Consider the following 25,988-nt stretch of genomic DNA (forward strand, 5'->3'; position numbering starts at 1 on the left):
TAGGTGGATTGGTGACTCAAAAGTGTCAATAGGTGTGAGTGAATGTGTGTGTGTGTGTGTGTTGCTCTGTGGGGGACTGGCGCCCCCTCAAGGGTTTATTCCCGCCTTGTGCCCAATGATTCCAGGTAGGCTCTGGACCCACCGCGACCCTGAACTGGATAAGGGTTACAGATAATGAATGAATAATATTGACCGAAATTAAGAAATATATTGTGATATAAATGTTGGCTGTATCGTCCAGCTCTACATGACACTTGCCATTATGTCTCTCTTCAGAAGGCAGTATATGGGTGTATGAATAATGGGCGGATGTGAAACATGAAAACCATTCCCATAATGTAATATAGTGTAAAACGAATCAGACCACATTCACTGTTTAACCGGGGTTAATTAACGCAGGTGTTTAAACACTTAAAGTCTTCTTCAAAGAGAACAGTTTTGCCTCGGGATGCTGCCAGTAGACATGGCTATTTTAAGAATGTGAATTTTACACCTTTATTCACACTCAGCCACTACTTTACATCCCCAAACAAGAGTTAGTGCAGCTAGTTCACTCTTCTGTGCAGGTATGTGTTAGCTATCCAATTAAGAGTGTTACCCAGGAGGCATTGGGGCAGTCACAGTGCATTGAGATCACAGTGGCAGGGTAAAAACCTTCTCATACCTCCCTCCCAGACTCCTGAAGCATGTCCACTTCAAGGAAGCCGGACAATTAATTAGCAGTTTCTGTACCGATGCCCTTTCTGCGAGCATGTTACTGAGGAAATGGCTTTCTCCTCTACGCCCGGGGTTCAGTTAAATCCATATTGACTGGAATGTTTGTTCTTTTTTTATTCCCTTTTGGTCTTTTCCTTTACCCCCACCCCCCCTTTTTTCATAAAGGTCATTTCCCATCATTCATATTTTAAGCGGCTATAACACAGCCCACGTTGGGAAGGCGGCATGCATGCAGCGGCTAATTTGTTTTGAAAAGCCTCTCTGCTTCTTCCGAAGAGCTCATCCTCTTGTGCTAAGTGACGGAATAAATTATCACTTTTGACTCTCCTCTTAGAAGTGTTTTTAGTATTTTTATTCCAAAACATGTAATCCTGCTTGTTCCTAAGTAAGTTATGCATCTCTTCTTCTTCTTCTTCTTTCCCCTCCTCCCCTCTCTTAACCGTCATAAGTGGAGCAGTATGCAAATGCACTAAGAAGTGGAGGTAGTGCTTTAGTGTAAGTGGCTGTGATTTTCCATGACAGTAATGGGGTCCATGGGAAAGCATTAGTAGTGGGAATGAAATCTTTTGAGATGTGGAGCTAAAGTATTTCAAGATCTGGCTAACCAGATATCAAGCAATGGAGCATTAAAGTGCCGTTTTTTTTTTCCCACCACAGACCTGTGTCATTAACGAACTAAATCTGGACCCATTCATTTTTTTCTCCACACAATTCTTTCCTAATTATTATTAACCTAAGACTTTTTCTCACCTCGTGCAGCACTTGATTTCTACTTTTAGCAGCCTGTCAGAGGCACTTAAAGTTGAAAGAGTGCTCTTAAGCATTTTCGTGAAGTGAAGCTGATAAGTTAGCATTTGTTTTAAGGTGCTGAGTGTACAGCTAAGTCCACACGCCTTACGCCTTTATCTCGCTAAAGCCAATATCGAGCAAATACACAAGCCAGAGCCGACTGAGTTTACTGGAACCGTCTCGTAGCCCTTTCATCAATGCTTTGGGTTGCCTACTGCCAGCAAGAGTAATCGCCGTCATCATCCCTCGATACAGCAGCTCACATGTGAATTAATATCACATAAATCTTCCATTTTTCAAGCATCAGTGTATTATTTATATCAAGCAACTTCTTCTTCTTCTTTATTGCGAGGCGTAGCTGTCACTTGGAGTGTAATTTGGCTGTAGTCTCTAAAATTTGTTCTGTAGCAAGTCTGACAATAACAAATACATTGCAATAACACTGCATTGATTTGCCGTCCAGTGAAATAACTAGAAATGCTCCATGGATAAATTGAAGGATCAACAAATCTCTGCTATTTATTTTCTTGCCTTTTTTTTACCTTGCTCTTGGTGGGGCTACAGTGATTCATCAGGACCATTCAGCAGTTTTTCTGAAACAAAATCTGTTGACAAATAGGCTCCTTAGGACTGAATTTAGTCGAGTAATGATCACCTGACATTTTGAACCGGGAGGCCAAGTCCGCGGGCCGAGGCTGGAGAAGGGTTTGGCAGCACGAGCCGCTGGTGGCAGGAACTTTCAGACACACCAAGCAAAGGCCAGAGTTGGCCCTTCAGATATATAGCCGGTGATGGCCTGTTAGTCTGACCGTCCGAGTCCCACGGGGAGGAAGCTTTTTCCCTGTAACGATTACAAATGGCTAGCTCTGCAATCATCAGAGCTCCGGTGCTTACTCCCCAGTTTTAAACAACGATAGCTGGGCTACGAGAGCATCTTTCAGCAGCGAACTAAAACAAGAGATCTGTTATGGCACGAAAACCCAATAAGACGCCCACATGAAGATGAGAAGGATCTGAAGCTTTATCGTACTTGATGTTGCTCGAAGCTGATGGATGACACCGTGCCCTACCAATATGCTTTGGAAATGTTTCAAGAGCCTTTCCATTTAGCCGGGATGAGTCGACGAAGCCGCCTTTACCGTCTCTCTTTGATGTTTTGATAAACTTGCCCCTTTCGACAGATGTTATGCAAATCGCTGTCATGCCTTTGTGTTCCGTGTTGTTTGGCTTTTAAGTCTCCTGTATTTGTTCAGCTTAGTTTTCATGATTTGTTTATTTTGTTGTGAATAAACCTTACCTTAGTGTTGCTACCGTTTTAATGACAGAACAGCTGGCATGCCTGCCCTCCACGGGAACATTTTAATTACAGTATTTGCACACACAGGGCCTAAACAGGTAGCATATGGGGGATTGGTGTTACTTACTTGTGTCTCACATCTGTCTGGGACTGTGATTAATTGAACTTTTTGAACGGAAGCCACGTTGTGGGAGATGTCTTCATCTCAGCAACTCTTTTTTTTTTTTGTTTAATGTATTATTTTTTTTATTAAAATCGTTTTATCTTAATAATCAAATTAACTTATAACTTCCCTTCTGAGCGCCGGAGTTTGAAGCAGTTGTGGTAACGCTGGCTCTGCGTGAGACACGCAGCTGGTTCAGTTGTTGCGCTGCTCAAAAGAGACTTCTTTTTCAAAGACTAAAGTTAATTCCGATTCTTCACCTTCTCGTTTTCCATGAGCAGTGCTTTACTCGAAACAAAGAGCTGCTGATTCATGTGAACGTCAGAGAGACATTGGGAGACGGAAATTAGAAGCCAGGACAGTCTGGAGAGCTGAGAGTCTTATCAGTCAAAGTCGAAAACGATTTCAGCATCCTTGTTTTTGTTGACGTCTTCTGCCTCCCTCCCTCCACCTTGTCTCTCGCTCACAGTCGCGAGCCTGCATGGGGAAAGTGTTTTGGACCGCTAAGCCACTGCAATCCCTCAGAAAGCCTGGAAATCTTTTTAAGGGTAATATCGCCATCTTAAGCTTTCCTCCCCTTCGTTATGGAGGATTTGAGGGATTAGTTTTTATTCTTTTTTAATGCGCAAACTTTCATTCTGTTGTTTGAATGAATTGTTTCGTTTCATCCCGGCTGTAGCAAGGAGATGATCACTCCAATGTCACACACACACACGCTTGTGCAAACACTCACACGCTCTTATTCTATAGCTCTCCGGCAAGAGATCGCCGCCCTTGTTAGCGCTAACCCCCTGGATCCGTCTGTGCGGTATTTGGGGGTAATAACGTGACTGTGTCGTCTGTTTTCCCAGGGAGCTCGCCGTAAATCTGTGACATTAGCCCACTGCCCTTGTCAGCGTGGTGACTAATTACAGTCTGTTTGTGTAAGTAATGGCTTATTCCTCACGTGTCTCCATTAGCACCTCAGCTCCTGTCGCGATTGAGCTAAGACAGGCCAATCGGAGGGCTGATTTTTCCATTGCTCTCATTGGCTGCTGCCCTTCAGTCCTCCTCCCGTCCTTGGTTGCTTGGCATGTTCGAAATGCTATTTGAGCCCTTCTTTCCCTCACTGCAGTAAGAGAGAAATTAAGAGGTATTAATCAGAGAGGAAGCTAATTCATACTTCACACAGCAAACGCATTCCCAGCAGGTAACAGACGTTCAGCACCGTAATTGGCTCAAGCGGAGAGAACGCTTTGATTGTCTCTAGCCCTTTGAGCGTGGTTGTTCTTTATGATCTTCAGCATTGACCTTATCACACGAATCAGCCAGTTTGACTTAAAGGTTGGAAAAAATGTTTTTTGCTTAAAAATGCCAGTCCAGTTCATAGTGCATTTTGGAGAACGGTTTGGTTTCGTCTCGAGAGTTTGCTGCCAAAAGTTGCTTCATGAAAACGACCCCTCAGCAGCTTTTTACAAAGACTTTTAAGACAGGCGTTGGTTAATAGTGCAGTCCTTCTGCGTGTGAATCAGACGCATCGAGAGGACCGTATGTTCTCTGTACACAGACCCGTCTTTTATAATAACGCCTGGTTTTGCATGTACTGTAATGATTATTCTCGTTTAAAAGCCTTGGCAGAGTAAATTTGTTGTGGGACCATCCTCACTCTGCTTCCCTGTCTCTTTCTTTCTGTCGTTCTCCCTCCCTCCCTCCTTTTCTCCCACTCCTTCACTCCCTCTCGCTCTCTTCGGGTTCATGTCAGTTTAAACTGATGAATATCTTCATAAGTGTGATAAGCACACATATGCTGGATTAATTAATGCCGTGCATCTCCCCCAGGCGATAGCAGCCCACATTTCAGTTTTAACCTTTTCTTTTAAGGCATTGTTGGGTGTATAATTACGCTCTGCTTAATTAGCGAGCTATTAAGGCTACTGATGAGATGAACAGAGTCAGGGTTTCTCCGCAGACAAAAGAAAATAACAGCTGATGGGAGGGGGCTGGAGGGTTACACTAGCTAAACTTGGGTTGCCATGCAGTTTGTAAAACAAACAACATGATTAGGATGAAAACAGCACTTGACTATTAAACAACCCAGTCCCCTACTTTGTTTGGTTTCCTTTAATATTGTGGGATTTGAAGCACTTCAGGTACATTTTTGTTTTTTTGGTGTGTGTTTTCCACAGCTCTGGCTGAGTCTGGTTTGGCTCGCTGCGCCACGTTGGCATGGACAGTGCTGGGCTGGAGGACGCTCATTCTTCCCCCTTATGCAAACACATCCTCTGGAAAGGGAAAATGATTGGGCTTATCAAACAATAATCAGCCACCGTTATTTGGGCTCTTGGTTTTCTGAATTAAAAGCCTATCATTCCTACAAAAATGTATACAAAATTAGCTTGATTTTCCCTTCTGTCCTCCACAGAGCTCATGCACTGATTTTGGATTGTATGTCATCCCTCTTTGGCCCATGACACAACCCTTCTGCCTAAGCAGCTCACTTTAAATGCAGTTGCATGCTCACCACAAGGCACAAGGACCTCGTTCCTCTGCTCTTGTGCTGAAGAGTCACCAATCTATATGCTGCCGCATGTCCATGTCAGATTGAGAGTGGGAAAGCAGCGATTTGAGCCTCCTACCACAGCTTTACTAGAAACCTGGCTGTGTACAATTCATTCACAAGCACCCGGAATCTACGGGGTGTAATTGAAATAATCAGTCTCTGTATGATCAAACATTTTTTTAGCTATGACAATGTCAACTTATTAAAAGCTGCCCCACAGCAGTTGGGTCCGTATTCTTCTGTGTTTTTAGCACTATATTAAGGAATGCAGTCTTTGTAGTGGGATGCATTAGTATCTGAGGGAGTGTGTGTGCACATTCCATGCAGAGGCCGGATGACTAAGAGGTCATTATTGATTTGTTTCATCTGTGTAACATTAGAAGGTGACTGAGATTTTGGTGGAGTGTTACACCTATATATTGGTTCAGCTACTCGAAATGTCGTTTGCTTCACGGATATAGGCTTTGTTTTTACATTTCAAAATGAATGCAACAAAATGATTAAGAACTAGCATCATAAATGGAACACCAAGCAATTTTTTGCTACCTTAAAAGTGCCTTTAAACTCCTTTTGATGCCCCAGTGAACGGTAGTAAGGAGAACAGAGCCTTTGTGGTTGATTTAGGCAGCTAGTTCACCACTTTTCAACTTCCCAGTGATTTCAGACAGTGTTGAGAATGACACTCCGCACCTGTAGGGGGAGCAAAGGAGCAAAAATACCAAATCGTATGTACTGTTACTGGGCAGCACAGTGGTGCAGCAGGTAGGTGTCGCTGTCGCAGAGCTCCAGGGACTTCAAGGTTGTAGGTTCGAATCCCGTGCCTGTTGACTGCCTGCGAGGAGTATGGTGTGTTCTCCCTGTGTCTGCGTGGGTTTCCTCCGGGTGACTGTCTGTGAGGAGTGTGGTGTGTTCTCCCTGTGTCTGCGTGGGTTTCCTCCGGGTGACTGTCTGTGAGGAGTGTGGTGTGTTCTCCCTGTGTCTGCGTGGGTTTCCTCCGGGTGACTGTCTGTGAGGAGTGTGGTGTGTTCTCCCTGTGTCTTCGTTGGTTTCCTCTGGGTGACTGTCTGTGAGGAGTGTGGTGTGTTCTCCCTGTGTCTTCGTTGGTTTCCTCTGGGTGACTGTCTGTGAGGACTGTTCTCCCTGTGTCTGTGTGGGTTTCCTCCGGGTGACTGTCTGTGAGGAGTGTGGTGTGTTCTCCCTGTGTCCACATTGGTTTTCTCCGGGTGACTGTCTGTGAGGAGTGTGGTGTGTTCTCCCTGTGTCTTCGTTGGTTTCCTCTGGGTGACTGTCTGTGAGGAGTGTGGTGTGTTCTCCCTGTGTCTTCGTTGGTTTCCTCTGGGTGACTGTCTGTGAGGAGTGTGGTGTGTTCTCCCTGTGTCTTTGTGGGTTTTGGCAACAGCATTAAAGGGTGATATGCTGCTGGTAACAGATGCATAAAAAGAAATTCCAGCAATAGCATCAGCGTTAGCAGTGGGTCTGTGATGGCTCTGGTTGAGCAGATGCCAGTGCAGTCAAGCTGCTGATGGCTGCATATGTGTGTTGCAGATTGTGGTAGAGAGCAGAGGTAAAGAGAGATTCTAAGCTTTCAGGATTCCAGAATGCCCCCCTCTACATGTTGGCATACTGCTCTGATTCTGAAGGTGTGTGTCTGTGTGTCTGTGTGTGTGTGTGTGTGGAGAGTCTGTCTCCCATCCCCAGACACAGTGGGGAAAACATGTTGTCCAGCATCGCCATGACGATGAAGCCCCAGAAGGAGATTATGATGATGCGTCCTCTCTTCTTGGCTCTCTGCCACACCTTCCCATCTGTCCTCTGTCTTCATTACAGTGTGTGTGTGTGTGCGTATGATAGTTTAGCTGTGACATCCTTAGAAAGGACTGCCGTAGGAGACGTAAGCTAGTGTTTCATTTTTCACCCTTTATTGAACTCCACAGGGTGAAATTCAATTTGAGGTCTATTTCATCTGTGTGTTGTTGATCTTGTTTCTCACCTATATTTGATTAGAAGTGTCCACTTCTCAGAGTGATCAAAAAGTATAGCATATATAGTGTATAGTTTTTATTCACTCACATAACGCAAGTCTTTTTAGCTCTTAGAAGTCAGCATTATCTGTGGCACTAACTCTATTGTTCACTCACAAGACCAGGTTATGTGTGGCTTCACATTGGTGTTAATGAGCAGAAGGCAAAGTAAGGTTTGAATCTGATGGAGAGTTATTGGTGTAAGCCAGAAAAAGTCAGACGTACAGCTGACGATACAGTATATGAATCAGCTGTGTAACATAAGAAAAGCTGAATACTGCAACCAACAGAAATAATGACTAGACATCTAATGGTTTAGCATTAGTTTAAACCGCAGGACTTCACTTGAATCTCCTTTTTCCTCCCTCCTGCTCATACACAATGATGACTTGCTGTTCTTGCAGCAGTGCGTTTCTCTCTCATGTTTGTTCTCTTAATTGCATCACCTTTCCTTCAAGTCTGCTGCCTCCTCTTTTCTCAGCAGCTTTTTGAGAGCTGCTCCGAACCCCCTTTTTATCTCATTGCACCAAATCATGGACTCTACCCACTGGTCTCATGATATTGCGCACAATTACAGTGCATTAGCGGAAGACATTTTTGATCATCCTACAGAGTGTTTATCAAGAGCGCAACCAAACAGATCCAAGCTGTTTGTACGTGTCAGATTTCATAGCACATTAAGCTATACAAACATTTCTCTCCGCGTGAAGCGTTTTCCTCACTTTACTCCAGTTTCATATTCACGCCTAGGGCACGTATTTCCAAAAAGCAACTTGCCGATTTTTCCTCTTGTTTCCACTTGTTGTGGCCTAATTGTCGAGCAACAGAACAGATTCATTGGAGGAGAAGGGGAAAGAAATGGCTGTTTTGAACAATGGTGGTATATACAGAGCAGGCCTGAGCAATATTTTAAAACTCATTAGTGCGACATTTAGTACGTGTTAAAAGTCAGTGATCAACGTTAGCCATATGTAAATATGGAGGAATGAGACTGGAGGATAAGAGGTTATTATACGTAATATACAGGGGTTAGACAATGAAACTGAAACACCTGTCATTGTAGTGTGGGAGGTGTCATGGCTAAATTGGAGCAGCCTGGTGGACAATCTTCATTAATTACACATTGCACCAGTAAGACCATGTGCATCCAATGGTTCAAACATTGTGTCCTGAAGGCGGTGCCGTGTATCAGGACGACAATGCACCAATACACACAGCAAGACTGGTGAAAGACTGGTTTGATGAACATGAAAGTGAAGTTGAACATCTCCCATGGCCTGCACAGTCACCAGATCTAAATATTATTGAGACACTTTGGGGTGTTTTGGAGGAGCGAGTCAGGAAACGTTTTCCTCCACCAGCATCACGTAGAGACCTGGCCACTATCCTGCAAGAAGAATGGCTTCAAATCCCTCTGACCACTGTGCAGGACTTGTGTATGTCATTCCCAAGACGAACTGACGCTGTATTGGCCGCAAAAGGAGGCCCTACACCACACTAATAAATTACTGTGGTCTAAAACCAGGTGTTTCACTGTCATTGTCCAACCCTTGTGTATTGATATTACGGCTGGGCAATTAATCGGAATTGATGCATCGATTACACAGTTATTTTTTTTATTTTATTCTTTTTGTTAATTCAGTTATGTCCCCACTGTGTGTTCATGTCCTGTCCCTTTAAAACCACACCACCGCGCTGTATTTAAGTGACTCTGTTTCATCCAATCTGCCACATGGAAGAGAACCTAAACATGGAGGCGGACCGAGCAACTCGAGCAGCTCGAACCAAAGAAAAACACTGCGTCTGTGGTTCGGACGTGTTTTCACTTTAATGAAGACAACACCGAACATAAATACTCAAAGTTAATCCCATGGCTTGCTTCACACTGAAGACAATCGCACACCAAATATGAACAAAGCACTTCTCAAACACAGAGAGGGACCTCCCAGCGACGTAAGAAACACATACCCCACCTTTAACACTGGAGCGTATTTACGTCAGTGAACTATGAGGCAACAAACATCAACAAAATATTATTTTATTAATAATAGTTGGGGTAAAATGTTCAATTAATTGTGATATTGGTTTGCACCCAGCACTAATTCATATCCATATCAATCTCTCCTTGGTAATGATTTATCTACGTTCCCCTCATCTATTACGCTGTTATTTTATTTTGAATATGTATCTACTTCTCCAGTCTGGTGAGTTTACTACATGTGTTGAATGTAAGCACTCAGCAGTGCGCAGAAATAAAACCACTTCTGAGACAGATGGAAAAGAGACCCATCGAGAGCGAGAATAGGAGGTGGCTGGAAGTGCCGGAGGAAATGCTGGGAGGGACAAAGAGGGAAGAACTGGAGAGATGAAAGACCAGCAGGACGGACACAAGAGGGGACAGTACTTCACGGAGCGCTAGAGAACCTCAGAGGGAGGGATGGAGGAGGCGAGGGAGAGATAAATGAGGAGAAGGAAGGATGGGACAGCAGGTTCTCTCTCCATAGGAGGCAGGCTTTAAGTAGCGCACTTCCCCTGCTTCCTGTGGGCTATAAGCCACCTACAGTTCAAATAATAATCAAAAGGAAAGCTGTCGACAGAACGGCGCAGTGTGGAGCGCCAGGCAGGGGGACGGACACACACTCTCTCGCATATAGACAGGAGATCGGTGGGGTTTGGAGTATTTAAAGATGGTTTGAGATGATCTCTCAGCCATGGCCTGCTTCCTCTATGTATTGGCTTGGATCTCAAACGCCTTCAAATTATACACTGAATATAAATATTGTTTATATTTAAGGATGAAGGCACAAATAGTGAAGTCTTTCAGGTTCATTTGGCAAATCTTTGGCAAGTCAGAGACGGTAGCTCAGCTGGTGCTGCACAGTTTGTGTTGGTCGTCCTCTAGTCCTCCAGTGGTCATTGGACACTGCCCACTACTCCCTGTAATCCACTTGTACCAACACACACAGCCCCACTACATCATTCTCACCGCAGCACTGAGAAATGTTCAGTTGTGTTGGGGTCCTCATCATTGGACAACGCTGTAAATATGTGTGTGATGTCACAGAATGTACAGTAGGTACAATGTGTCGTTTGGTGCCTTCTTGACCGTTCAGAAATGTATTTATAATTACTTTAGACTCTGCTTTAAAACAGAGTTGATCGTGTCCATCTCTCGAGAACTGCTGGGTTGACTTGGGTTATCTCAAATAAATAAGAGCACTCTCCGCGAGGTCCATCCTGATACCAAAAGTAGTATGGAGTCTATAGGTACGTACGTGTGCACGAGTGCTTGCGTCTGTGTGTTTGGGAGTGTTTTTCTCAGATAACCCCGGCTTGCCACGTTTTTTTTTTTCTCCTACTGCCGAATTAAGATAAGAGCTCTATTTAATTAAACTGTCACATGGCAGTACCTTGAGGAATAGCTGAGGAAAAGCTACTTTAATTGGGAAGCTATTGTCTGAGTACATAGCCCCGCCTTATCCATCCACAATCATGTTGGAGGGACAGAGAACAAATGTCAGGGTAGCCTGGCGGAAGACAGGAGAAAAAAAAGACGACGACGACGACGAGGGGGAACAGACCACAGAGACGACTGCAGGAATGGGTATCGTCTGTACAGGCACATCATAATCTTTCAGTGGATGTGGAAACGTGCTCACCTCCTGCAGCACACATTCTTTCCTTCCTCAGCCCCGTGGACCAGGGAGTGTGATTAGGGGATCAGGCTGGGAAGGTGCTGAGCAGTCCCGAGTGAGCTCAGTCTTCAGCAGTAAATACCTCCAGCAATTAACACTGATCAGAGAGCGAGAGAGAGAGAAAGAGAGAGAGAGAGAGAGCAATTTAGCATCAGAGTCCTGCACGGAGGATCAATTATGGAGATTCTCCATCTCTGAAATTTACACCCCCTGGTGCTCAATTACTCTGTGCTGTGTGAGTGCTTGTGTGTGTCTCCGCATGTGTGTCTGTCTATGTGTGTAATAGCATTACTGGGCTTTTGTTTTTCAAGTTGTTTTGATGTTGTTGTTTTTCTTTTTTTATAATTTTTGAAGGAGCAAGTGGGTAGCGGGGCTAGGGTTAGAGTGATTTCCTAGCTCTAGATCGGCAGTATCCGGCTCATGCCTGTAGTCTGGAAGAATCCGGTCGGCCATCTGTGCCGAAGGTGCTCGAAATCCGCCTTGATTAAAAAGTGCAAATCTGCAGATCAGAGCACCCTCCTGATCTTCTACATTTCCCTCACCATTGGCGACTGGACAGGATCAGGAAGTGACCCCCCCTACATAATCTAGTCAGAAGCTTGTGATAATGCCCCTTCAGATCAGGGTGGTCGAGAGAGAGAGAGTGAGAGAGAGAGAGAGAAAACAACACGCCGTCGCTGTAGCTAGGCAACACAGTGAGTGATTTTCAAACAGGTAGAACTGATGTCCCTTCTGCTCTGCTTTCCAATTATTTCCTGCGAGTGGACACTTTGTGCAGTGTGGTTTTCTAGTGCTCATTTTGAAAGTGATGGATTTGTATTTAGCACAAAGCAAATTATGTAGACTGTGTCCACATCGATAAACAAGCCCATGTTTAATCTGAGCCGCTGTTCTACTGGTAACCAATCAGGGACCTGTTTGCTGAAAATCATTTTTAGTCAGATCACCACACGGATGACTGCCCATTTGCCTCCAAGCCTCCGTTAACGTCCACCCCAGTGGAAACGCTTCACCTCTTCGTGTTAGGGAAAGCAACACGAGCTTGCAGCTGTTACATCGACAAGACAAGTGTTTTCTGAATATTCTGTTATTGTCCACGGACCAGTTATTGTTAGCATGATTCGTACAGACACTCCATTCTCTCTACTGCCGTTGGGCCCTAGAGGGCAGGCACCTGGAACGAAGAGGGCAGGGGTGGGGAGCCTTCACCCTGATTTCACTCGAGGCTTACTTTCACCCCATAAAAACAACCAAGGCAGAGTCTTGCACAGGATGTGACCAAAGAGCGAGAGTATTCTTTTGTATATACACACTTCTATATCGTCTCTGTCCAATCAAAAACATGCGTCTCCATTTTTGTGGATTTGTAGTTTACTACATCGTTTGAACACAGCAGCTGTCTTTCGCACTGTGTGGAATGGACCAGTAGAAATGCTTCAAAATTACCACCTGGAAGTTAAGAAGGTACATGAACTGGGTGCAGTGTGAGTCCTTAGAGGGTATGGCTATGTTATCAGCCGCCTGGACAGTGCTTAACCCAGAGCCAGTGGCTTTAGGGGAATGGCCACAGCTTGTGCTTTTGAGGAAAACCAGACCACCACATGGCCCTGTTTTTACCCAGTTACCAGTTACAGAGAGGCGCTGGTTGTTTTTTGGGTACGGATCTATGTTGTTCCGGGTGTGAGACATGTAGACATGAGTGTTTACAAGCCAGGTATTTTCTATCAACTTGCATATCTGTGTTTGAACATTGCTGAGCTCATATAATCCTGTCCTTATCCTGTGTAAGCCTAGTAATCTTTGACCCTAATCTTAAAGCGCTACAATGATTTTTTTCCCCCCTCTTCCCCTGGCATCTGTGTGAGCTCACGTTTTGGGGATAGTTCTCGAGCCGTGTGTTTTTTGCTACGCCACCTTTTTTGAGCCTCTTTGAGGAGATACCAGTCTTCATCGAAGGCCATGCTCTGTTATGGAAAAATAAAATAAAGCAGCTGAAATTTAATATTAAAGAAAAGAACTCCAAACGATTATCCCTCGACAACACAGAGTCTAATAGTCTCTTATTGCATTGCAGTCAAACATCTCGTTCTAATTTGATCATATTTATGAAAGGAAGAGCAAAATATATATTTATATGGAGGCTACATTGCTGTGGGGGTCTAGACAGCGAGCAGCACTATGCTCAGCGGAGAAGGAAACGTCAATGCTAACTCGATGAGTTGAAACGGAAAGCTGCTAGCGCACTAGCTAGCCCGGGCAGGATATGGGTGGAGGAGATGGAAGATGAGAGTGGACTGGATCATGGCAGGAGTGTGTCAGTTAGCTTTTTAACTGGGTTAGGACCGAGCCTCTGGAAACCAATACCTCGAAGCGAGACCCCCGTCTCAAGCCATATACGTCTGGGAGCGTAGATTAGTTTAGCCGCCGGGCTCATGTTGCAGTCGATACATGATTAGTTTTATTTGTTGGGTCTTGTAAACTTGTTTGCTTTATGTGGCTTTAGAGAATAGATAAGTACAGTACTTCGGATCCGTGTCATTATTTCCTTCCGCTGTGTGGAAGTCGAGGAGGAAGCCATGAGCCCGGCTAATGTCAGCCATTCGTTGCTCATTGTCTTGACGTGTTGTCTTTGTGTTAGATCTCTTATCTCTTAACAAGCTGCTTCAGTGACCCGTGTGTGTGGGTTTTGTAGTGGTCCTTGCAGCTCAGTAGCCCACCCCCACCGGATTGTCAGCTTGTGCCATGGGTTAAGGGTCTAGCAGCTGTTGCTAGGGCAACATGACGGTTAGAGAATTATCCCTGATGACAGTATTTTCTCTGATTTGAGCCACTGATGTATATTTATTTAGCTCTAGTTTATTTCGTGTGTCACGTCCAGCTGTCTCTTTCTCCCTGCGAGTGGTCATCTCTCAGCACACGAGTAGAAGTGGTCCAATATGCGCCAGAAAGAGAGAGAGAGAGAGAGAGAGAGAGAGAGAGAGAGAGAGAGAGAGAGAGAGAGAGAGAGAGAGAGAGAGAGAGAGAGAGAGAGAGAGAGAGAGAGAGAGAGAGAGAGAGAGAGAAAAAAGATGAAGGATGGTGCGAGACGAGCAGGGATAAAAGAGGAGTCTGTGTGTCAGGCTGTGCGAAAGAGAGAGTAGATTAGTGTTCAGTAATGTTGGCACAGTTCTGCTTCTGGCCTACTGATATCCACTCAGGAGTCTGAGCAGCTCTCCCTAAATGACCCACAATCATCAAACGGAAAAGGGTCGGCTTCAATAGATCAATTACCGCCGTGATTACATTCATCAAATGCTTGATTGAAATTCATACTTCCTGTAGAATGAAGGTTTTTATCTATTAGTCCTTTTTCCCTCAGATTAGAGAGAACGGTTTATCCTTTTTCTCTCCTACTCCTCTATCTCCAGCATTCTCTCTACATATCTCTCTTTCCTTCTAATGGATTTTCATTAAATCATTACAAGGTCACATCTTGGCTCCCCGGTATTTCCTCCTAATGAGGAAATGTCTGTGTTGCTGGGTGTGTGATGATGAGGTGCTCTGAACATCGCCCGTTCTGTGTGTTTTCGACGTGAGTAGCGTGAGTCGGCGAGGTACACGAGTGCATCGTTTAATGTTGCTTTGCGGTGGGGTGAGGGCAGCTTAGTGCCTATGTGCTTCATATCAGTGGCTTCACTCATTGCCAGCTTTGTGTAAACCTGTTTAGAACTGGCCCTGGTTCTGGAGAACTACCACTTTATTTCGGATGAACGCGGCTTTCAGGGGCATCTTGATATTACAGCCCAGTGCGCTGGCTCTGAACTGAACTCTGTGGAATAGTAGATGTCCTGGACCAGGACTGGCTTCCTGCTGTAAATCTAAACTCAAGAAATGAAAGCGAAACAAGGAAATCGAATCCCCCTAACACTACCCCACCAAGGCGCACCTCTGTTCATGGGGGACCCAAAGCAGCCAGCGCGATGTTTGGCCGAGATCTCGGCGCGTCCTGGTGACTGCAGGATAATTGACAGACGTATAATCCTCTTCCTCTGCACCGGACTCCGGGGAGCGATCGCGGTGACAAAGTGATGACACGCAGAAAAGTATTAAATCCAATTGTGGGAAAACAGAGGAAGAAGGAAGACGCAGAGTGACATTTATACGCTGGAAACCGATTCTGAGAGACAATCACTTGGGTTAGTGTGAGCTGATGAGACGTGCGGTCTCTTTTAGTGCAGCTTAGTTATAATCTTGATGAAAATAAGGTTTAGATTTAAACTAACGTCCTCTTCATTTTATTACCAAGTGGAATTTGTTTGAAAGAGCCCCGTAGGATCCCCTACCTCCCTGTTCGCATTTCTGAGCCTTTCCAAGAAAGTTCCTGCAGGCAACACACATTCAGGCGCAGAAAATCAACAGGACACACACACACACACAGAGACACACCTAACAGAAATCCCCAACACAACACCCAGTGTGTCTCTGATCCCCTATGTCCTAATTACAAAGGCTTAAATGAAATGGAGGATTACTTTTCAATTCGCTGCTGTTTTTCCTTTTCTCTTGGCCTTGTTTGTATTAAGCTGAAGTCCTCTGAGCACACACACAGACACACATACACACACACACACACACACACACACACACACACACATCTACGCAGGTGAAAAGCACCTGTGCTTCTCCCCAGCCACCACTGCCTCTTGAATATTTATCTCTCACATGAAAGACATGGCACAGAGCATGTTTGTGTGTGTGTGTGTGTGTGTGTGTGTGTTTGTATGTGTGTGTCTGGCCAGAGCATCCTTCTGGCTGTTGTCTCCTGCAGAATTTCTGTCTTGCTGTTTTCCTCTCTCCTCCTCCTTCATGTTAACAGATAGAGGCCACTAAAAGCATGTTTGTTGGTGTGCTTTCACACACACTGCCCGCCCTTCATCAGGTATTCTTCCTCCTACCGACAGCTTGGCCATCACACCCCGCTAGCCCAGCATTTCAGTCCAGTGTCTTCAGACACAGCAGAATCGAGTGGAAGCTTTCTTCCCTCTTGTAAACATTCCAGCAGCCTGAACCTCTCTTGAACTCGCAGACAGATGATGTGGTCCATAAATTCGAGTCTGTAAATTAGGCCTCCGTGGCCGAAGCTGAAGTGGAAGTACTGTGTTCCTCTGATTGGATTGGGTTTATAGGCCTCAGCCAATTCTACAGCTGACAACATTCTAGCAGGAACTGTTTTATTTGGACTTTTCAGCTGCTTTTTTCCCGTCATTATGCTATTTTCCTGCTTTGAGCTGGCCGTCATTGTGCGCTCCCATAATTATCACAGTGCAGGGTATCAAATAGCAAAAGATCAAAAGCAATAGAAAGCGTACAGACATCAATTTATCGTCTGTCCTTCGAACAATATTAGCTTTTATCCTGATTCTGCGTCCGAAGCCCAGAGCCAAAGCCAAGGGACCCCATGACAGTGGGGTAAGTTAAGTATGTTGCCTTATAAAGTTACAAAGTCCAATATTTTATTACAGCAGTTATGATTCATGCACACTTCCTGTAATACTCCAGCAGTGCTCCAGCTCTCTTAACCACATTTGAATATATGCACTGTGCACACACACACCCCCTCACGCACAGACTTCAGTGCTGAACCGCAACCCAGTCAGCGATCCATGAAAGTACCCTCAAACCTCCGCCTCCACCTCCTCTTTAATGCCTGTGTGTTGAAGGTTAGCACGCCGTCTTCCAAAGGCCACAGCGTTCTCTCCCCCTGCAGGTAAAGGCTCAAGCTCCTAAGCCTGCTTTTGGCTCCCACTGAGAGCGGAGAATAGCAGCGCTCTCAAAGCACCCCCTCCTACCTTCCATCTCCCCGCCACCCCTCACTTTTGTCTAATTCTTCCATTCCCAGCTTCAAGGAGGGTCCTGCATGTGAATGGCCATTGATTTGGCCTTTTTTGTGCCTGTGTTTTGGTGTGCTGTCCTGCTGTCTCTCTCTCTCTCTCCCCTCTTGAGACGGGCTAACCCGAGGTCTCGGCTTTGAACAGTTTAACCAGGCATTAGAGCTCTGCCTGTGGGATGAAAGGAAAGAGACGGATCGAAAGGCGTTTGTCCTTGACTAAGTTAAGGCGGCTCTACCTTTCCAAGGCCACTGCTTGCTGCCCATCGATGGGCCACCCCAGTGTGTATCGGTATTCACTCAGCACACCTGCAGGGATAAAAGTGAGGTCTCCATGGCATTTTCCTGCCCTATTCCATCATAAGGTCCAACTGACAACTGATGTATGTGGATGCGTGTTTCTGAAGAGGGCGCACACTAGATTTCTTTGAAGTGGAACCTTGCATCGCTGCTGAAGTATTTGGTTCCAGTGATCGATGAAGGCAGTTATAACAGTCTTCTGAGAGAATAGATGGAGTGAGCCGTTTGTAATCAAATCATATGCAGACTTTGCCCAGTTTTTAGGGGTCATATGTATTCTGTATATTTTAATATTTATTGGAACTTAGGCTTTGGAACCCTTATAAATAAAGTCATCAGAAATGTCTCACCAAACGGGCTTTCCTTGGGTTCTATGTGAAAACAAGTACACACACACACACACACACACACACTCAGTGTCCTCCATACCTCAGGTGAGCAGGTGCACTGCAAGTCTGTCTCCGTGGCCTAGAGGCCTGTACCAACTGCCTGCTGTAGCACCCTCAGAGGGGAATATCTCTTTTTTTTGCCATCAATTCCCAACTTTTCATCTTCCTCCTCTCTGTAGAGAGGAACACCTCCTTCCAACTGTGCCACAGCCTGCCAGGACACAGGTGCAAGCACTCTGATGCTACAGTAGTCATGCTGTGCCTCACTACAAGACAGAACACAGATACCCAGCTAGCGGTCTTCAACCTGCAGCGCCGCCATGCCACAGCATTCCCCACACTTCTACCGTAGGCTCTTCCACTGCAAAGCCGCGTTTATAAAGTCATAGATAGTGCAAAATGACTCTAATTCACACCGCCTAACCCAGCCAACACAGCAATGTGATACTCAGCGGTTTGAAGGGCTCTATCGCCCTGAGCTTTTTGCATTGTATCTAAGCGTTATGTTTAAACATGCTGTACATCTTTTGCCTACACTCAAAGCTGCCTTTCCACAGTAAACACCCGGCTTTCTGCAGGCTTCTCTCCCCTCAAGTCGATGCTGGGTCATAAATCTTTGTGTGTGGTAATAAAGCGCGCGAGTGCTGGGGTGAGTGCACAGGGCACAAGGGTAACACTCCTGGCATGCGGGTGACATTTAGGGAAATCAAGCTGTCCTTCTTCTGGGAAAACTCTTCAGTGTGTATATATTCTGCACATTACCCGTGTTTCTTTGTTGTGGCTGATGCAGTGTATTCAGAAAGCTGTGCACTGCCTGGCTTTACCCCATCTTTCCCTTCGCAGGCGAGCTTGTATAACTCCAGTGAAAGCCTCAGATCTTTGTCAAGTTTGCAGTCTAACAGAGTGAGCCGGGAACGGACGCTCTGAAGACGGCTTTTGCAGCATTTTACATTCCTGAGAAGTGCCGATCATATTCTGACACATTTGAAATATTTTGTCGAAAGAGAAAAGTGCACACTGCAGCATATCTCGCTAAGATGTTGGAGAGGGAGTGTTTCGGGAGAGATTTCGGATAGCCATCTAGGAATAGGATGGTGGAATTAAGCTGTCTGTACTAGCTGAAGTGCTGTGGAGAAATCTCCTGTTGTGAGCAGTTTGCTGAGGTTAACACGTTTACAGTCGTGCGCTTGATCCTCATCACTCTTCAGATGAGAGGAACTTTTGGAACCAAAGTAAGGTTTATTAAGAAAGGCATACACACACACACACACACACATCCCTGTCCCATCAAAATATCAAAAACTCAAACCCAGGATTTAAAATGGTGACTTGCACCTGCACTTTTCATTGTGTGAATGTTTTTCTTAAAGAAATGTATCGGCCGTGTTACTATTTTGAATATATTTTTTTATTATTTGTTTGTAACCGCAGTACAGACAAGGAACTACACGTCATCCGTCCATTTTGTCTGTGGGTCCAGATGCCAGAGAGAAAGAGAAATTGAAAGGAAATTGCCGGTGGCCGGGGGAGCTTTTGGACTAGACAGGGCAGGAAGCCGGTAGCACTGCTGTGGGATCAGCTGAGAGAGAGAGAGAGAGAGAGAGAGAGAGGAAGAGAGAGAGAGAAGAGAGAGAGGAAGAGAGAGAGAGAGAGAGAGAGAGAGAGAGAGAGAGAAAATGCACGGTGGGGCTGAAAAATGAGATGCTAATAAAAGATTTGGCAAGATCCCTTAATGCACCCAGTCTGAGCATTAGGTATACACCAGAGCCTCTACTCCTCTGCTCTTCCTCCCTTTTTCTCTCTCTCCCTCTCCTCCCACTGTCCACACTGGAAAAATCAAATAAAGCAGCTCCCTACTTCCTCGTGTACGAGAGTGGGAGAGAAGGGGGTATAGTTACAGAGAGAGAGAAGAGAGAGAAAGTGTGTGTGTGTTACAGGGGGAAAACCTGGCTCTGGAAAGCCTCCTCTAATGTTTTACAGCATGAGGTGGGGGCACTAGCGCCTTCTTGTTTACTATTAACTGTCCTGGATTCTCCCCCAGTCTCACGTTCCCTTTCTCTCTGGAGGATGACAAGTTTTCCAGAGTAAAAACAAAAACTCAGAGCTCAGAGGATGCGATTTGGGATTGTGTTCACAGTGCTGTTGGCAAGGTGCTCTGTTACTTCTTTGTTTATGCATATTTATATTAAGTGCACATTGCTGAAGGCAGACGCACAGCATTGCGATTGGGTGTAGGGCTTTCTGTTAACAACTCGCATTATTACAACTAACATTACACTATTAACATTATCATGCTATGACATTACAGTAATTGCAAGTTATATCAACTCATGGCCTTTACACATCATCGGTCCGTTGCCTGCAGGAAAAGTAGAGTACAGAGCGAGATGAGATTGGCCATACACACGTCATTAGCTTGACAAGTGGCCAGAGGTGAATCCTAGCATGCTCTTATATGCTCCAATATAGGAGTGGGATCTCCAATAAGAGCCCATTGTACGCTTTGACAGCAAACCGCTTTTTCTGGATGGTAGTAATTGCAGAGTTGATAGGAAATTCCTGCCCTGCAGCTGAGGGAGATAATGCATGTTGATCCCACTGGTCATATATAGTGTCACCGAAATGAAGGCTCTTCATCCAGTCGATATATAGATCTGTGTGTGGATAGTCAGGAAAGCACGGGAATAGCAGCTTTACAGCTTTAATTAAGTGCGGCCAAAAAAAGCCAATAACTCTGCGTGAGTGTGTGTGTGTGTGTGGATGAATTACATCACACCCGGCTTCCTGTTTTGTATCTGGCAGCGAATGAATGGCCTCCATCAGTGTCACATGTCATATTGTTAGTCATGGCTACCCTCAGCCAGAGACTCAAGGTCACCTGCTCCACCCAGGCATGAATAATCTATAGCAGGTTCGGTTCCTCCCGACTAGCTGCACAGAGATGTGTCGGGCATGGATTATTTATGCCTTAATATGCCCTCGCTGAATGAGCAATCAGTCCCGAGAATGGCAGCGAGAGGAGTCCCATTCATTCTCTCAGTCCAGATTAATGATATGTTGTACTTTTGCAGCACTGGTTCTTGAGTGTCACTTTATTTGCACACTTCATTTGATTCGGCTGATCTTGCCAGAACAGTTGCTGCGAGGGTGTATTATTATTAATGGTAACACTTGCACATATACATGCACACACACACACACACAGAGCACATGGGGCTGATTAGTGTTTAGGGAAGTTCTTGGTTTCTTTAAAATATATCACTATACTACTTCAGCTGACACGTTTTAACTATGTGGCAGTGTAATGGTTAAAGGAAGTGGGCTTGGGACTGAAGGGTCACTGGTTGGATATTTGGGGGCAGGGGGTGGAGTGAAAGAACAGCACTGTCTCCTCCCTCAATATCCACAGCAGGGTTGCCCTTGAGCAAGGCACCTAACACCTAACTGCTCCCTGGGATAGCTGCCAGCTGCTCCAGGGGTGTGTGTGTGTGTGTGTGTGTGTGTGTGTGTGTGTGTGTGTGTGTGTGTGTGTGTGTGTGTGTGTGTGTGTGTGTGTGTGTGTGGGCTAACTGCCACTTGAGTGAGTGTGAGTGTGTGCACTGCGATAAAAGCCTGTTTTGCTGCAGGATAAATTTACAGCACGCGCACGTGATTTAAAATTAAAAAAGGCCAAAATAAAACTGTCAGATGTTCACTCCTATTAATACATTTAATGAAAAGCAGCAGGGTGAGAGAAAAGAGCACATCATCCAAGGACTTCTTCCTCCGTCTCTGTATCTTGCCCTGTAAGACCTGTTAAGTGGGGAAGCCGAAGCTGAGCTCTGTGTGTATTTACGTTTGTGTGCACTTGGTCACACAGGAGACAAGCCACCCTTCCATCTCCTCCTCAGTAAAGTGCACTGCAGCTCAAATGTCATGCTCTTTCCTCTGGTTCTCCACCAACCAGCTCCTCTCACTGGCTCTTATCTCCCCACCTACAACAGCCATCCCCTGGGCTCACACAGAACCCGCTGACCCTCAGTGCCCCCACAAGGCCTTCACTCAGAGCAGCGACCTGTAACTGCTCCCAGCGCTGGGCAGGGACGCTCCTGCTCCTTCAGGTTAACGAGTTCATGGGCCGTGTCAGTCCCCCAAGTCCTGCGCTTGGCATTTTCTCACGGTACACCCTGAGTTTGGCGTAAGTGGCGCTAACTTTCTCCACGCTCGATCGAGAAGGGAGGATTTGACGAATTTGGAAACACTTCGAAGTTTGCAGCACACCCCACACACACACACACACAGGGAGCTGCAGGGAAGGGCTTTTGTTGGCCAGACACACAGTGGAATCAAGAACAATAGAGAGGCAGGAGTGGGAGCGGGATGATCATTTTTCATCGCACCATTTGGCCTTTTCCACAGACGATGTGAAGGAGCAATTTAAAATATGATTAATGATGATAATAAGGTCAAACGTTGGTCGTTTATTCTCACCGCACGTCTTTTGTGGGACGTTTCAGAAGAAAACAGCGTACGCTTCGGAGAACGTAAACACTCTTATCATTGCATCGGTAAACGCCGTACAGTGCACGAGGGTGAGATGATTTGTAGCCAGGGGAAAAGCCACAATATTCAGGGTTTTTATTTATTTATTGATTGATTTATTTATTTATGAAGGGACATAAAACACTGATATGGATTTCACCACTCGAACTGTTCTGAGCTTTTCTGCTGGAGAGTGTCATGCCATTACGTTTTTTTGTTGCCGTGCAGGAGCACTCTTCTATATTGCTTCTGTTGTCCTTGCAAATCCCCAAGCTTCCTCCCAGCTTTTTTCTCTTTTTTGTGCGCTATTAAACAGCATTTGCAGGGCTTATCCTGCAGCTGAAATTCAGTTACTTTCTGATGAGGGAACACAAAAGAGACGCTAGGCAGGTGCAAATGACATATGCATTGACACTAGAACCTGAGAGAGAGAGAGAGAGAGAGAGAGAGAGAGAGAGAGAGACAGAGAGAGAGAAAGGAAGAGACAGAGAGAGAGAAAGGAAGAGACAGAGAGAGAGAAAGGAAGAGACAGAGAGAGAGAGGGAGACAGACAGAGAGAGAGAGGGAGGGAGAGAGCAAGAGAAAGGAAGAGACAGAGAGAGAGAGAGAAAGGGAGGGAGAGAGAGAGAGAGAGAGAGAGAGAGAGAGAGAGAGAGGAAGAGACAGAGAGAGAGAGAGAGAGACAGACAGAGAGAGAGAGGGAGGGAGAGAGCAAGAGAAAGGAAGAGACAGAGAGAGAGAGACAGAGAGAGAGAGAGAAAGGGAGGGAGAGAGAGAGAGAGAGAGAGAGAGAGAAAGGGAGGGAGAGAGAGAGAGAGAGAGAGAAAGGGCGAGAGAGGGAGACAGAGAGAGAGAGAGAAAGGTAGAGAGAGAGAGAGTTAACAGGCACCTGTGGGAGTCCCAGAAACAAATGTATCAGTGTGTGGCAACAGACATTTTGCAAAGAAAATGGCCCTTAGTATCATTTTGCGCTTTTTTTTTTTTTGTGGAGCTTCTCTCTTGGTGCTTCCAGCAAAATGAAGATGGAAAAAGAGAACATAAAGCTTTTCTCACATTGTGCATATGAAATGAAACCTCCAGTGGTGCCTTCATCGTGGAGCGTGCAATAGTCTGGGCCCTGAAAGACCTGGGATTGGTTCAGTACTAGATTATTGAAAATGTTGCTTTTCATATATTCATGAGCTCTTTTGTTTGTGTTTCCACCGTGTTTACCTCCCGAAAGAGAGAAACCCTGGGAATATTAAATATTAATGAGTTGGTGTTTGTAATGCATAAATCACTGCACTTCCATCCACAGAACCATTGGCACCGGTCGCTTCATCCAGAGTAGTTTTTTGTGTTTATGTGTATTCACTCTTGCTCAATCTTCAGACACGTGCACACACACACACACACACTCACACATTTCTGTAAGGCATGGCTTTACCTCAGCCCTTTGAACATTTATCTTCTCCCTCTTTTTTTCTTTCATTTATTTATTATTAATTTTATTTATTAAGATTTTTCCAGTTAAAGACGTTTTTCCCTCCTGCCACAGTTTGTGCTCCCATTTGACACGGCATCAAAAAAACAGCGCAATAATAATCCAGAACCGTTTCTTCAGAGCGGAGATGAATGGGGTGGAGACAAAGACACACACACACACACACATTTGTTTTAATAAATTTTGAGGCCATTACATAGATTTCCATGTGATCCACACAAGGAAGAGATGTACCCACAATTTGAAAGTTTACACAGCGTTTGGTCCCCACAATGTGATATATTCCTGGTGCAAACACACACACACACACACAAACACACACTCGCAAAGTGTGGCACTAGGCACTTGGCTGGAAGATATGGCAGAACTGTCTTGGGAGAGCTTCAAAGCCCAGTGACATAAATTTATGATAGCAGCACCACACGTTTTTGCCAAAACGAAGCTGTTGTTGTTTTGTGTGTTTGTGTGTGTTTGTGTGTTTGTGTGTGTGTGTGTGTGCTGGGAGAAGGAGATGTGGGGCTGGAGTCCTCACTGCCATCTCCTTGATCATGCACATGGAAAACGCTCACTCACGCAGCCAGCTGGTACCCCTCACTCCCCTGAAAGCAGGAAGACCTCCTTTATATAATTAGACTGTTTGTGAAAACCCAAGTGTGTGTGTGTGTGGATGTGAGAGTTCTATATTAAGAACATATACTTTGTTGATGGTGGCACTAGGGAATGTTTTCTTGTTCCCTGTTCACTTTCAAGTGTAACCTCCGCTGTATTAGTTATCTGTAGTAATCTGTAACTGTGGATCTACAGCGTGCTCTTATGTGGTCAGTGGAGCTGAGAGGATGGACACTGAGAGTGAGTTTAGCAACATGGAGGTGCTAAATATCATATCATATACATTCATATCATAATATTCTTATGTGATGCTGTGTATATAGTGAAATGTCTGAATTTGAACAGGTATTTTAGACATGGAAAACACCTGATTAAAAAGAAAATTAATAAAAATCTTCAGGAAATATTTATTCAGCACAGAGATTGCACATTTCTGCATATTCCTAGTATATTTTACTACTAATGCCCAGTTTAAATGTCCATTCATTTCTATGGTAGTTTGGAAGTATGCAGTAAGAATTCAGGGCAGAGTGGAACGCATTGCAGAGCAAGTTTACGTGAAAACACCAGTTCACTGCTGAACGTAACATTCATATTTTTTAAAATGTAAAATAAATAATATAATAAGCTTTATCTCTAATTACTGCTTGCATTTACAAATATTGCACGGATATAATTTATACTTCTGATGGAATTTTTACAGCCGTTTCATTCAGCTACAACTAATCAATTATTAATATGCAATTACACTGAGCAGTAATGTCTGTAACTTTAAGTTTTCCTGTGAACTGTGAAATGACAGCAAATCTAACCTGCTCCCTCTCTCTCTCTCTGTCTCTGTCTCTGCAGAAGAGGACTGTGTGAACTGTACAGATGAATGTCGGGTGCTGGGTCACTCAGACCGATGCTGGATGCCCCAGTTCCCTGCAGCAGGCGGGGGAGGGGCCGGTGCTCCCCAGGCTGAGGGCTCAGACTATCGCACCAACCTGTTCGTCCCCGCCGGCATGGAGGCTGTGGCGGTGGAGCCCGAGACCTACGAGACGGTTGGCAACCCCAACGGCAAGAAAACCTTCTGCACGTTTGGGAAGGAGCGGCGGGACCACACCATCCTTGTGGCCAACGTCAAGCCTTACCTAAAGGCCAAGCGAGCCCTCAGCCCACTGCTTCAGGAAGTGCCCTCAGCCTCATGCAGCCCCACCAAAGGCTGCAACGGCTCGCCGTGCTCCTCAGCCAAAGGTGTGGCGGACGGTGCGGAGGGCAAGCCCAGCACCAGCCACTACGGCGTCCCCGACGGACAGTACGCCTCCCCCAGCAAGCAAAGCAGAGAGCAGGGCTACTCGGACCCCGTGGCCAAAGTCCTGGCAGAGGCGCGCTCGCGGATCAGCCAGGAAACAGCAGCCGAGATGCAGGACTGTGCTCTGGAGCAGGGAGGGGGCGACATAGGCAGAGGGGGCACCATGGACGCCGACCAAGTGGTCAGGGACATCGATAAACTGCTGCAGGACTGCAGAGGCAATGAAGCCACGTCGGTGAGAAAGTGAACGGGCTGATGCTTTAGACTACTTTGAAAAGATGGAAAAGGGAAAGAGGTGGGAGGGA

The 25,988-nt window shown here is 45.5% G+C and overlaps 1 protein-coding gene across 1 annotated transcript in view; it reads left to right on the forward strand.

Moving 5' to 3' along the window:
* The window catches only part of pcdh17 (protocadherin 17), a 65,994-nt gene that overhangs the window by 34,584 nt on the left and 5,422 nt on the right, over nt 1-25,988 (forward strand). Inside the window, exons 3-5 of the mRNA XM_066647062.1 lie at nt 21,760-21,953; nt 24,604-24,629; nt 25,239-25,918. Coding sequence (XP_066503159.1) covers nt 21,760-21,953; nt 24,604-24,629; nt 25,239-25,918 — 900 coding nt within the window. The remainder of the gene's footprint in view (nt 1-21,759; nt 21,954-24,603; nt 24,630-25,238; nt 25,919-25,988) is intronic.

This window comes from Hoplias malabaricus, chromosome 16 (genome assembly GCF_029633855.1).
Source record: "Hoplias malabaricus isolate fHopMal1 chromosome 16, fHopMal1.hap1, whole genome shotgun sequence".
Classification (NCBI taxonomy): Eukaryota; Metazoa; Chordata; class Actinopteri; order Characiformes; family Erythrinidae; genus Hoplias; species Hoplias malabaricus.